Source organism: Notamacropus eugenii, chromosome 3 (assembly GCF_028372415.1).
Source record: "Notamacropus eugenii isolate mMacEug1 chromosome 3, mMacEug1.pri_v2, whole genome shotgun sequence".
NCBI classification, from domain to species: domain Eukaryota; kingdom Metazoa; phylum Chordata; class Mammalia; order Diprotodontia; family Macropodidae; genus Notamacropus; species Notamacropus eugenii.
In genome coordinates this window covers 95,615,847-95,630,049 of record NC_092874.1, presented here as the reverse complement: position 1 = coordinate 95,630,049, position 14,203 = coordinate 95,615,847, and the positions used below count along the sequence as shown (strand labels likewise).

General features: G+C 38.5%; 1 protein-coding gene across 1 annotated transcript; it reads right to left on the bottom strand.

The window, feature by feature from the left end:
- Positions 1-2,616: 2,616 nt before the first annotated feature.
- On the bottom strand, positions 2,617-13,286 carry LOC140533004 (GTPase IMAP family member 9-like). Its single transcript, XM_072652253.1, has 3 exons — positions 12,452-13,286; positions 10,406-10,438; positions 2,617-5,423 (listed from the first exon to the last, which is right to left on the bottom strand). Exons 2-3 carry the CDS (start codon positions 10,436-10,438, stop codon positions 4,515-4,517), a joined length of 942 nt encoding a protein of 313 aa, XP_072508354.1. The 5' UTR covers positions 12,452-13,286; the 3' UTR covers positions 2,617-4,514.
- Positions 13,287-14,203: the final 917 nt, after the last annotated feature.

The following is a 14,203-nucleotide window of genomic DNA, read 5'->3' as shown; positions in this document are numbered from 1 at the left end:
CTTGTTTTAGAATTGAAGAGACTGAGGCATATGAGATTTCTTAGAGTTAAAGAGTTGGAAGGAACTCCAGAAGTCTTCTAGTTCTCCCCCTTTCCCCTCCCCAGCCACAAACTTTTTTTTAACAGATAAGGAGTTTGGTGCCTAGAGAGTGCCATTTTTTGCTAATAGGTGCCAGAGCTGGGGTTTTAATCTGAATCCTTTCTCTCCAAATCTTGTGATCTTTCCACTATACATGTGTATTTCCCCTCCTTCTTACTACCCACCAGAGGGTGTGAGCTTTTACCTGATACATAAAACATGTTGCCTGATTCTGTCTGGATCTATGATTTAATTTGACTATGTGACTTGATTTATCTCCAAATAAATACTTAAATACCATGCAGAACTGAATTGCTTGGCATTAAAATGTGTTGTTCAGTCAAAACAAAAACCGAAAAGATGCATCTAATGACTTCTTGGTTTACCTTTGTGAAAATGACATCCTTGAACAGGTGGAGGAAATAAGGAGGTAAAATTTTAAGTTGGATCTGATTTTTATCAAGAAAGAAAAATGCATTGCTTGGATAGAAATAATGGGAGCTTTGAAAGAGAGTACTCCAAGTTAGATTTTGTTACAGAGAAGACAAAATCCAGTATAGTCTGACATCCATCCTGTATTTTAGGACAGCAGTTTCCAAAGGGTTCAGAGAAATAATTATTCATTCTTCCTTGTTTGTCTTTCATTCTTGAAGAGGACCATGACATCAGGAAGATGATGTTATGACTTACAAGTGAATTGGATTTAAGTGATGGAGGGCAGCACAAAGCCACCAGTATTATTCTCTCCTCCAAAGCCATCTGGGTCTATTGACAACATATAGGTTAGGATGACTAGAGATGGTGAGAAATGATAAGTAGGATATTAGGACATGGAATTCTCTGGAAGAAATCATCCTAAGAGGAATGAAGAGACTATCAGAGTGAAACTTCAGAGACAAAAAGAAAAACAATTTTGATGAAAAGGAAAAGGAAAAATTGTCCAAAGTGACATTGAAAAATAGGAAACTATTGCAGGGGTAGAGACAGGGCATAGCCAGTCTAGGAGTTCAACTGGGCTACAGCTTTTGGAAAAAGTGATATATTATCGCAAAATTTTCCATTTTCATTAATTAAAATTGTTAATTAAATGCTAAGTTCACTTCTTTTTACCTATTGAAAGATCCATACTGACAATACCCTCTAAATTTTAGAATACTAGAACAAAGCCTTGATCACCCTACCCCAATTATAGCTCTGTTGGCAGTCAAAAGAAAATGGTAATTTGATCTTAGACTGAACAGAGTGGGCAAAGGAAGTGGTGGCTCTTTGGTATTCTATTCCAGTCAGATCATATCTAGAGTATTCTTTCAATTTTAGATGCTACATTTTACGAAGAACATTGATAAACAATAGTGTGTCCAAGAAAGGGACAATTAAAATTGTAAAGAATAATAAGATTAGGTTATATGACTGAAGTAGCTATGGATTATTAGTCAATCTGTCAAGCATTTGTTAAGCATTTATTGTGTACTAGCACTATGCTAAGCATTACTGCACTAGTCTAGGTGAGAGTTGATGAGGTTCTGAATTAGGATGGTGACTTAGTGAATAGACATGGGGGATACATAGGGAATATGTCATGAAGTTTAAATGATAAGAATGGATATGAGCAATCAGATTAAGGAGCTGATAATTCTGGTCACAGGCCCATGTGACTAAGAAGACAGTAATGCCCTCAACAGTAGAAGTGCAGAAGACCCTTCAAGATGGTGAAATAGGAGGAAAAAGTACAGTCCAGCTTGCAGCACAAGAACTGTAACAGAGAGCTAGGAAAAAGGGCATTCTGAGCATTGATCAGGAAATTGACAGAAAAACTACACTGGATCACCTTTCTGGCTCAAAATCCCAAATGTGACACAAGCTTCTCCCTCCTCCTCTCTATCTTCTGGATTCCCTCAATTTCCAACTGAAATCTCACCTTCTACAGGAAGCCTTTCCCAATCCTCCTTAGTATTTGTGCCTTCCCTCTGTTATCTTCTGTCTCTTCTTTATGTATACCTTGTTTTTGTATATTTGTTTGCTTATTGTGCTGACCCCTTTACCCTCCCTCCAATTACATTGTGAGCTCCTTGAGAGCAGGATTTGTCTTTTGCTCTTTTTTTTTGTATCCCCAGAACTTAGTACAGTGCCTGGCACATGGTACATGCTTAATAAATGTTTATTGACTGAGAAAAATTCTTGAAAGAAAACTATTACAAAATAGAATGAATAAATTATTTTGGTCTGATTTTTAAAAAGAGATATAGAAGTGCTCAGTGGAATAGCTTAAGTGTTCAACATGCAGAAGCAAATATAGTAGTATAATCTTTGGTAAACCCCTAAACATCAGTTACTAGGGGAAGGATTCACCATTCGATGAAAACTACTTGTAAAATCACTTGGTAGGCTGGTAGTTTTTAGACCAAACATATCATACTACATACCAAGATAAGCTCCAAGTGTTTACATCACCCAGATGTTAAAAGGTCACATTTAGACGAATAAGGATCTACAGATGAGGGAAGAGTTCGTAACTAAATAAGTGAAAGAGGTAGTGAATCAAGATAAAATATACAGTTTTTATTGCACAAACAAATGTAATATGACAAGTTAGAAGGAAAATACAATGGGGGGGAATCTTTACAAGTTTCTCTGATAAGAGTCTCATTTTCAAGATATAGATAAGTAGTGAAAGGATATGGACAAGAAACTTGCTTTTATTTTCAAATTATTATTTATTTTTAACATTTTTTCTTTAAATTTTTGAGTTCCAAATTTCTCTTTTCCTCCCATTCCCTCCCACTAAGAAGGTAAGCAATATATCAATTATACAGGTGAATTCATGCAAAATAAATTTTCATATTGGCCATATTTCAAAAAACAACAGGAAAATCAAGAAATTGAAAAAATTGTATTTCAGTTTGTACTCAGAATTCCTCAATATTCTCTCTCTGGAGGCTATCATTTTTTTCATCATAAGTCCATTGAAACTGCCTTGTATCATTTTCTCACTGTAGCAAAGTCTTTCACAGTTGATAATCATTACCACATTGCTGTTACTGTGCTCAATGATCTCCCAGTTCTTCTCACTTCACTTTGCATCAGTTCATATAGGCCTTGCCTTATTTTCTGAAACTACCCATTAAGGTCTGTTTACTTCAATTTCTTCAACTATAAAATGGGAAAAATAATAGTGCTCCTTAATGTATGACTGTCTTTAGGATCAAATGAGGTAATATTCATAAAAGCACTTAGCATAGTACCTGACACATAGTAGATTATTTAAATGTTTATCTCCTTGATGGTCCCCATTCCATCTTCACAAGGTGCTGTCTACTTTCTCTGCTCACAGAAGGAGAACACTGACTCAAGGGAATTTAAATCTCAGATAATTCTAGCCTCCCTTGTCCCCCAGTCACCATTAGAAGAATTCTATCCTACTCAATGAATCTGAGAAGAAAAAAAACACTCACGGACCTCAGATCCTCAAATATTCCAGTCAATGGGTTGCTATTGGAATATCCCATGTTAATGACACAACTTGGCTGAATTCATCAATCAACAAGCATTTATTAAGCATCTGCTATGTGATAGACATTGCTAGAACTGGGGATACAAGTATAATGAGTGAAACAATGTCTACCAATGAGACATTCTATGTAGGCCAAAGTAACAGTCAGGAACCTCTCTGGATCATAGCAGTTAGACAGGAACAGACATAAAGTGAAGGTAGAGCTGAATGTTTAGGAGGAGAGAGAATAGTTTTTGTTTATTTGTGAAGTGTGGAGGTGGTACATGGAAATAATTAGTAAACATTGGAGGCCCACACCATCTGGAGATCCAGGAGTCAGAGTCAGGACAGTATGTAGTGAAGGAGCTGCCCAGGGAGCAATTTGAATTCTATAATGGTGGGACCTAAGAAGCAAATGAACAAACCATCACCAACTCCTGGTCCTCCTCATTCCACAGATATTTTTCCCATGCCTAAAGGACCTTAATTTTCATTTATTTACATACTTATTCATAACTAATTACTTATTTCCGTAAAGGACTCTATACTTGAAGTCCAGGTCTCTAGGCACATACTAAGTAAAGGCTCAGAAAAAACAACTGGTTAATTCAATTCTGGTAATTTTATAATGTGGTAAATTCCTGGTGGGGGCTCCACCCCCAAAACAGAGTGTTCCTTGTTTTGAAAATCTCTTATCTTTGACTGAAATGAAGGGAATTAAGACCCAATTCTATCCATTTCATAAGTTTATAATTCTGCGCATCCAGGATAGAATTGGGAACCTGTGGCCTTCTACATCCTTAAGTCCAATTTTTTGACTGAATATACTTAAGGATTTAGAAGGCAACATGTGGCCTTAAGGCCACAGGGTTCCTACCCTTGATCCAAGATATCAACATTCATAAAGAAATTAGTGGAAAATAAAACCAACAAACCAAGTAGCCCTTCATTCCTTGAACCAACCATGAATTTTAGAAATCACACCCTTAATGAACTGAAAAATTTTTTCAAATATAGACTTCTCAGCTTCTGTGTTTATGTTTTTCATTTTTTCTTCATATTGCCTCTCTACTTTTTCTTCTTTGTCTTGCTTTTCCTTTTTATCCTTTTCTGTCAGAGGACCTTTGTTAGCATACTTTAGTTCTATTATTTGCAGAGCATTTTCTCTTTGTTTTGTATAGATTTCCTTCAGGGCCTTTCTCCTGTTTTTCAGTGACTCGTGAGTTTCCTGGTATATTTTTTCTGAAAAGTATTTCCCCTGATTATCCTGCACCATTTTCTCGATTATTTTTAGCAGCATATTCACTTGGGCTTCTCTTTCACTGCCCTGAGCTTTATTATTGAAGGCACAGTATCTTCCTCTACACTCTTGCACAAGACTTTGGAGATTCTCATCAGACTCTTTCACAAAGTCCTCTAGTGGATCTACCAAGTCCTCTTTCTTAGTGAACAAGATGACCATGTGGTTCATGGCTAATTTCCCAAAGAGTGCCTTAATCAAAGAGACAGCATGTTTTGCTTCATCAGTGTATCGATCGAGTTGCTGAACCAGAATGATAGCATGTGGCCCTGGGCAGGAATAGATAACAAAAAGACTGATCTCATTGCATGTAGTTTCTAGGCTTTCTTTTGTGTCAAACAGCCCAGGTGTGTCAACAACTATGAGCTCTTTCCCTTTCCAGGTTCCAACTTCTTTTTGACAGGTCTTGGTCACAGCATGTGGTGAGATTTTAGATTTAAAAACTGCCTTCCCAAGGATGGTATTCCCTGTTGCACTTTTCCTATTTCCAGTTTTCCCAACCAAGACAATACTCAGCACACTGGCCTGATCAGTATCCACATCCTCATCATGGAACTGTGGGGGAAAATTTGGCCAATTCAGTACTTTATGTGATGGTTAACAGTTATGAGTGGGAACTACAGAAGGTTAGTTATTAAAAATAAAAAAATCATTTGCTGGGGTTTTTGATCCCAATCTGGCCTGAAATCCCAGACTGTCTAGGATTGACTTTTGAATCAATTTTAGAAGAAGTAGACTGAGTTTAAAAAGAAAAAGAACTTTCTCATTCAGATCTGTAAATGGATATGTATAGATTAGCATAAATCTATTGCTTTTAAAGATTAGTAGAAAGATACTCAACTGTACTTTGTTTTCTTTTTAAAATGTATCATGTCATTTAGCATAGTACTTACTCATTTACAGAAACAGTGTGGTGTAGTGAATAGAGAGCTGACCTTGGAGTCAAGATGCCCTGGGTTCTAGCCCTGTCCATTTCTGACACATGCTTTCTTTGTGACCTTGGGCAAGTTACTTGAATTTGTAGTTCTCTAGGTAAAACTTTAAGACTGTGAGGTGCAAAGAAAGAACCAGTTTGCATCAGTAGAGAGAATTTCCTCACCTCAAGCCTGAACTATTGAGCATTCTCCCCTATCCTTCAAGTCTCTCAGCACTCCCTCTTCCACTCAGTAGTCACTATGATCTTCCTACAACACACATCTCACCACGTCAGTCTGGGCAGCTTGTGGTTGACAAAATTTGTCCTCCTTCCTTCCTGGCTCTTTCCTCATTCCTTCCTTCCTTCTTTCCTTTCCTTCTTTCTTTGTTTTCTTTCTTTCTTTCCTTCCCTTCTTCTTTCTTTCATCTTTCACAAAACCTTAAATGCAGTTCACTCTGAAGCTCATAGATTGAAGCACAATAGGTCTATAACCAAGCTCCACTTAATGGCTGTATTTTGGGTCCTCCTGGCTTAGAGTGAATGTCAATGGTAAATGTTTTTCTTTAGAACAACAACCCTGAGGGTCTTCTCCTCCCAGCTTGATTTTTTTTTTGCACTTACACAGGTCATCCCTTGACTAACTTCTTAAAGAGGCCTATTCATTGAATGATTGTTGCCTCACTCTAAGTGAGTAACAGAAAAGGCCTTAACCTAAAAGGGCCAAGGTCTCCCATTACATCTTGAGCCACCTTCAGTCATTCTGATGAATATCTGCTCCCTGGATCCACTTGGCTCTGGAGGAGAAAGTCAGGCTGCTGACCTTGCACAGCCCTCCCTCACTCAAATCAAAGTCACTCAAATCAAAATCATCATTTCCCTGATGTCATGGTCCTCCTCAAAAATGAAGGACAAACACAACTCAAAGACCATGTCAGTCTCTCCCCTACCAGAAATATTCTAGTTGCTCCCTATTACTTCTAGCATCAAACAGAAATTCCTCCTTTTGGTATTTGAAGTCCTTCAGAACCTGACTCCTTCCTATTTTTCCAGTCTTTTTAAACCTTAATCCTCTTCAGAAACTACTGATATTAGAATCCTTATCTTTTTTATGCAAAATATTCTATGTTCACCCTCTTTGCATTTTCATGAACTGTCCCTCATTCCTTGAATTCTCTCTCTTCATCTCCTGGCTTCTTTCAAATTTCTCCTAAAATCCCACTCTTTGCAATCTTACTGCCTTTGTGCTGAGAGGATCTCCAATTTGTGCTATATATAACATTTGGCAGAGTTGCTGGTATGTCAGTCCCCTATTAGAGGCTGATCTCCTTGAGGGCAGGGACTACTTTTGCCCTTCCTTGTGTCCATAGCACTAAGCCCAATTTCTGGCACACATTAGGTATTTAATAAATGTCTGATGACTTGACAGACTTCTCTTTGCTAGTTAAGCCACAGGTCTAGTCCCTGTTCACATCCCACTTAATCATTCATTTGATTTTTATGTTTAATGGTTTTGATTTATTTTAAGAAGCTTGATTTCATGCTATTTGGGGCAATGCTGTGGTTTGAGTATAAGAGTCAGAAGATCTGAGTTCAAAACTTGATTGACATTCCCTGGACATATCACTTGACAGAACTTGGCATACATCTATAATTTAGAGTGCTTGTTTATGACTTGGTTATAACTGATTAACCACTGTTTGCTGGTGGGAACATTTCCTAATTGTAGTTAAAGTACATAAAAGGCCTAAAGAGGATGTTGGGAGGTACCTTAAAACTCTAAATCCCTGAAGTCAAGTGTCAAAAATCAGTTTGCTACACTGTTAATTATTGCACTATCTGTTACTTGTTACACACCATTGTCTTCAGTTTGACTCCCCCATTAGACCTAAAAATCCTTGTCAATCAGTGCCCTGTCTTCTTCTTCCCTTATCTTCCTAAAATAAGAATGGATGCACAGTAGATATTTGCTCAGTATTCTTGGACTGAATGACTGTCTTTTCTCCCTTAACCATAGCTCTTTGTCTTCTATATTTCTATAGTTACAGTAGGTTTAGGTTTAGCAATTGACTGGTTTCACTCTCAAGGTCCTTACGCTAACAATAGGCTGGTAGTTTTGCCTGAATCAGACCCAACAGGGAAGGAAACTCCTCTCTACCCATCTTCCCAATTGCCTAGGTGAGATTGACCTTTGTCTAAAATGTAGGGAGAGCAAAATTCCCTTTTAGCATCCTCCTGCTTCCTCTTACTGAGTTTCTCTTTTTTCTTTTGTGGCAGCCCTCTCCAAACAGATATCCAATAAGCATTACACTGAGCTTAGTGCCTAGACCCACAATGTCAACTGTCAACACAGGTTATAACAGTTCCATTTTTCCTATTCTTGAGTGTCCTGCTAGTTGTTTGACTTTTGAATCTCTGACAAAACAATTCATGATGAAGTAGTCATGGAAGATCATGGTATATAAAATTACCTGTCCCTGGTTTATTTGCACTAAATTCATTTGTCTAGAAAATAATTAGTTGTAAAGAGCAAAGTTCTGAGGGTAAGATTTCAGACATCAAGACAGGATGAAGGTGCTGATATTTTGAGGAAGAAAGGCTATTCATGACTCCTCACACAAGGACATGACTACTTTCTCCCTTTATGTCTAAGCTCAGTCATGTCTCTGACCCATCAATTTCTCCTTTCTAGATTGGTTGGAGAACACTCCAGCTACGATACCTGGACATGACCCTACCTGGATTATGAGACTAAAGTGAGTATGATCCCAACCTCGTAGTGTCCATAGATGGGGTTTCAAGCTTTCTTTCATAGGGAGTGAAGAATAGTCCCTCATGTTTGTATGATGACTACAACTATTTCAAGTCACTTCTGAATTAATTATTTTATTTCAACCTTCACAAGAACATTGTCAATAGAAAGGACATTAATTGTTATGAAGAAATTGGGGGCTATAGTGGTCAAAAGACCAATAACAATAATTCATTGCCTATAGGACAAAGTCTAAAATTCAAAGCCTGCCTTAGTCTGGCCCCAACGGATTTTTACAAGCTTCTCTAAAGCACTCTACAATACCATTCTTCCAGGCACCTGGGCTCACAACCTAGAAGTGACCCTCGACACACCCTGCATTCTCTATCACTCTTAGAATTCAGTACCAAGACTCACTGTACCCAGACCGCAACATCTCCTAAATGTCACCTTCTCTCTGCTCACACAGCCACTAGCCCATGGCAGGCTCATATCTACCACCCAGGCCTGGGCTGTTGTAATAGCTTTTCAATTAGTCTCCTGGCTTCAAGTCTCTCCTAACTCTAATCCCTCTTCCACTCAACTGCCAAATTGAATTTTCTAAATTGCAGGCATAACTGTGCTATTCTTTTACTCAATAAGCTGTAATCAAATATAAGACCCACCCTTTGACATTGCAATCCTTGACAACTTTACCCCTCCTTCCTTTTCCAGACTTTTTATATTTTTTTCCACCAGATGGTCTGTGACACAGTCTTTTTTCTACCTGTTTCTCCACCAGGATGCTCCATCTCCTGCCTCCCTTTCCTTTTCACTGGCTGTTGCAGGGTAAGGTAAAGAGGGCTTCTTTAGTGGGGAAATGATCAGTTGTGGAGTGGAAGAGAAGGCTCCTCTTATTCTAAGATAATTCCTTCTTCACTGATTCTTCTGGGCTGAGCTGACATTCTATTAAAATGCAAATAATCTTTTCTGGAAAGGAGAGTCTAATAAAGTCATTATAAAATATTCATTTCTTATTTAATAATACTAGCTATCATTTATACCCTGCTTTACAAATATTATCTCATTTTATCATTACAATAACCCTAGAAGGTATGTATAATTATTATGCCTGTTTTAGAGATGGGGAAATTGGGGCAAGCAAAGATAAGTGACTTGCCAGGGATAACATAGCTTATAAGTGTCTGAGGAAGATTTTGATTCAGGTCTTCCTGATTTCAGTCCAGTGCTCTAACCACTGAACCTCCTACCTGCCTGCCCCTAGGAAGTGATAAATTGGTCAGATGAACTATTAGCTGAGAATAGGACATTGAAGGGGAGATACCTATGATGTCCAAGTGTGGATAGCAGAAAAGAGAACAAAGAGGGGCTCAAGATAGTGGGACACTTGATTCCTGAGGCTCTTTAGAAGGAGGGTTGAAAGCAGATAGGGAATAGTAAGAAGTAGGAAAGCACAGGAAGGGGGATTGGTGAAAGAAGGGAACAACAGGGATGCCAGGGGCCTCTTACTCCACATTTGAACTGAAGCCCAAGATGATGATATGGTATTAAATGTTCTATGTTCAGAATTTTATTTTTCTGTTTCACTTTGAGTTCAAGTCTAGATTGCTAATGCATTCTTAGAAAGTTATTACTATACCTTTAAATCTGGGGATTAAAAATAGTTTAATGGACAGTAAAGTGGAATGTTGTTTCTTTTAGAGCAAAATGCCCATGTCATGGTGTGGGGAGACCAGGGAAAAGACTTTCCATGCTCCCTCATGGGCAGGAATCCCTAACCTCCATCTGTCTGGTGGCATTATCATGTAGCAGGAGATAATTAACTTGGATCTAGCTCCGAGTGCTGAGGGAGCTGCAGAAAGAGATACTCACTGAGGTAGCAGGTTGATTCGATGTAGCAGCCATCTTAGAGGGTTTGGGAGGGAGACAAAGAAAAAAAGTTTAAGTTTAGGCAGTTAGAAAAACAATCATAATTAATCAGAAAGTTTCTAGTGCCCTATTCAACTAGTGGATAGGTATATAACCAAGGCAATATTCACAGCACCAATGGACCAACAGAGACTATGAATATGCTGTCATAGTTCTTAATTGCAAAGTTTAACAAACTCTCCATACAGAAGACAAAAGAAAAACATTTATTCAGACACCAGAAAACCAAAGTCATCATGGCAACAATGAAATCCATCATGATAAACAAGAAGTCTATATACATTATCAGGCCTTCCAACAAACAAACACCCTCAAGCAAAATGTCCTTCTCTCACTCACAGCCAGCTGCCTGCTTTCTCTCTCTCCCTCAGATCTGACTGGTCTCTCTCATTTCTTCTCAGCTCTACTTCACCCAGGCTTCCCTGTGATTCAAGCAGGTTGCATGTGTCTATTAATGAATAGGAAAGATTTTCCCTTTATGCCAAAATACATTAACAATATAGTAGGAAGTACATTTTCCATGAAGCCTGCCCAGACCATCTTCCCTAGGAGTGATCTGCCCCTCTTCTGCCTTTTATAACCTATGTTGTCTGCTTTGTAGGAGATCTATTGTGACTTTTCTTGTAGTCATCTGGCTAAATCTTGCATTTCCAATGCTCGATTAAGAGTCCTTTGAGGGCAGAGCCTGTGTCCTATACATCCCTGTGTCTTCCATCTCTGCACTCCTACTGAGCCTAGCACAGTATTTTGCACATTGTTTATAAACAAGAAATGTGTGATTGGGTCTAGAAAGACTGGCTAGATTATAGTAGGCAAAGGAAAGGAACCAGTATTCCATATATCATGGCCCCTGCCAGGTATGGCTCCACATCTGAGACCTGATTTGAACTCATAAAGATGAGACTTCCTGACTCCAGGCCTGGCATTTTATCCACCTAGCTGCCCACATATATACACATATATGGAAAAATACACACACACACATACATACATACATACATACACACACACACATATATATATATATATACATATGGATACACACATATGCATTTTCTTTTTCATGGATAGTACAGAGTTGTAAACCAGGTAAGCCTGGTCATAGGATCATAACTCTAGAACTGGAAGGATACTCAGTATCATCTAGTAGTATGTATTACTTTTATAGATGAGGAAACTGAGGCCCCCAGAAGTCACTTTCCTGAGGTCACACAGTAGCTCTACTATAGATATTTTTTTAAAATGCTTTTTATTGATATCTCTTGTCATTACATCCTGAGCAGAATAAAACTTTAAGAACTTTAGTGTAGGCTTACGATGTTCATATTTTGCCTTTGGTGTTTTGAAGGTTAAAGTTTTGTCAGTAAAGAAATAAATAACAAAAACATTATTGAATGGACAAATATCACTTTTCTAATTTAGTTGTGAATAATTCAAGGTTTCTGAATAGAGTTGATAGACAAGGGAGTATATCTACTAACTGGTTCATTGGGTGTTGGGGGAAAGGAGCCAATCGTGGTCTATCTTGAAATCCAATCTCCTTCACTCCTCAGCTATGTGATCTTAAATAAGTACCCAACTGGTCAATGTCTTCATTTCCCCAAATGAATCCAACAGGGAAAATATGATTAAGTGAAGAACTAAGGGGAGGGTTCATTCTGAATAGACACTGCTTATAATGTGGGCATTGCTACATTTCTCCTTTGCTGTGTCTGAGTAATAGTTTATGGCATATGATGGTGCCAACATTTGTCTTCAGGTCTCTGGATTAAAAAATATTTGGGGGCGCAAAACTGGTAAACATTCAGTTCTTTTTCACTGTGGTCTCAAATCACTCTCTTGTGATTTGAATCTGAGCACTTCTAAAAACCATTTTGAAGAACACTTCGGCTAGAAGCAACAGCCCTGGTTTCAGTTTCTCTCACCCACCTCCCCTCAAGAATAGTCCTCACTCACAAACTGGCAAAGTACGAAAGGATGATCACTCACCTGAGAAAGGATTGTCCTTTGGAAGTCAACCCTGCGGCTCTTGGAGGGAGTGGGGACTCAGCCAACACACATGTACTTCACCCCGACTCAACAGGAACCAAAGCTGAGCAAGGAGAGAAACAAAGTAGACTGTCTGAGAAGGGCAGGTTTGACCCCTAGACAGAACACTGAGACTCCCTTCCCAAGAGGTGTCGCCAATCAGTCACCTGGCAATTCTGGGCACTGTGCCTTTACCAAAATGCATAGCCTTCTCCCTCCTCCTCACTGAGCTGCGTTGTGGGGTCAGTGTTGGTGTGAGTTGTGCCTGGCACCTGGGTGTGTGTGAGCAGTGGAAGTCAGATGGAAAATGACTTACGGACTTAAGGATTACCGATTTTCTGACACTGGGGCGATTAAGAGAAAGAGAGGGTGTGCTCATGCCATATACTTGAGAGCCCTTTTGAGCCAAGAGGATTCCTGAGCTGAGGAAACAGGAGAAAGACTTGTACTAGGCACAAAACACTCCTCTGGAGTAACAAGCCATCAGCTCTTAATTATTAGATCTGTAGATTACCCTCCTTCCTATCCTTTGGTACCTGCCTCCCTGTGGACCATTTTCCTGCTTGCTCCCCTGGCCATTATTTTCATGTTCTTTCTTCCCCTCCCACTGAAACCTTGTGATAAGTGAGCCTTTCCCCTTTTCTTGCTCTGTAAGTTACATTCTCCATTTAAGTTTCCTTTCACATGGAGCAGTTTCGTGATAAAAAGGAAAGAAAACACACTTTTGGGTAAAAGAAGATTCAAGATATTGCCACCATTGACAGATTAATTTTTTGATGTCCGAAAGAAATAGGAAAAGAACTTTGTCTTAATTAAAAAAAAAAAAACACTTGTAGAACATGTGTCTAAAGAAACAACTTTGACACAGGATTTGAACAGCTTTAGACAGAAAGTACACTGTGGCATAAATATGAAATACTCAAAGCCCTCACTTGATCCTGTTATCACAACCAGCTATCCTCTGCTTGGTGGTTGAAATTTTTGAAAAAATTGGCACCAGTCAGTGACTTCACTTCCTCTCCTCCGATTATATTCTTTTTTTAAAGATATAAATTGTATTTTTTATCCTGGGCTCAAACACCAAAAAGAGTATATACATAGAAGAATACCAAAAAAGAACACTGCATGTGAAATTTTGAATGTTTATTTTTACTTCTATTTTTACAATATAAAAATTCCACACATTGTTTTTAAAAGCCTCACTTTTCTGTACTTCCTTCTGAACGTCCTTTTGTCTCCCTTCAACCCACTCCCCCATTAAAATGTAAGAAAGGAAAATGTGACAAATAAGGATAATCAAATAATATAAATCTCCACAGTGATCAAATCCAACAATGCATATATTTTTGTTTGTTTTTAATTTTGTTTATTTTTCACATTCATTTAAAAAATTTTAGCTCCCCTTTCCTTCCAGACTCTTCCCAGCTTATTGGGAAGGCCAGCAATATGATACTCATTTTACAACAATTTTTGGGGTGTAGACTAAAAATTAAATGCTGTAAATTGCCTGTGTGAGAGAAGGATTCGTGGCCATGAAGTGGCAGAGATGCATTTCAGCAGAGCTGGAAATTTGTGCATCATGGCTCAGGTCACACAACAGAGATAAATGCATTTGTACTCCACCCAAGGTTCACCTCAGTCTTGGCTGCAAACTTTAGTAGTTTCTTTTTCCCCTCACTGTGAGTGAGAAAGGATTATTTTTCTCGCTAAATT

Bases quoted from the DNA above. Each gene is read 5' to 3' on its own strand.
- LOC140533004 (XM_072652253.1), bottom strand. From the start codon at position 10,438: ATGGCTGCTACATCGAATCAACCTGCTACCTCA. The intron at 5,424-10,405 runs GTGAGTATCTCT...TTTCCCCCACAG, and splicing joins CGAATCAACCTGCTACCTCA to TTCCATGATGAGGATGTGGA.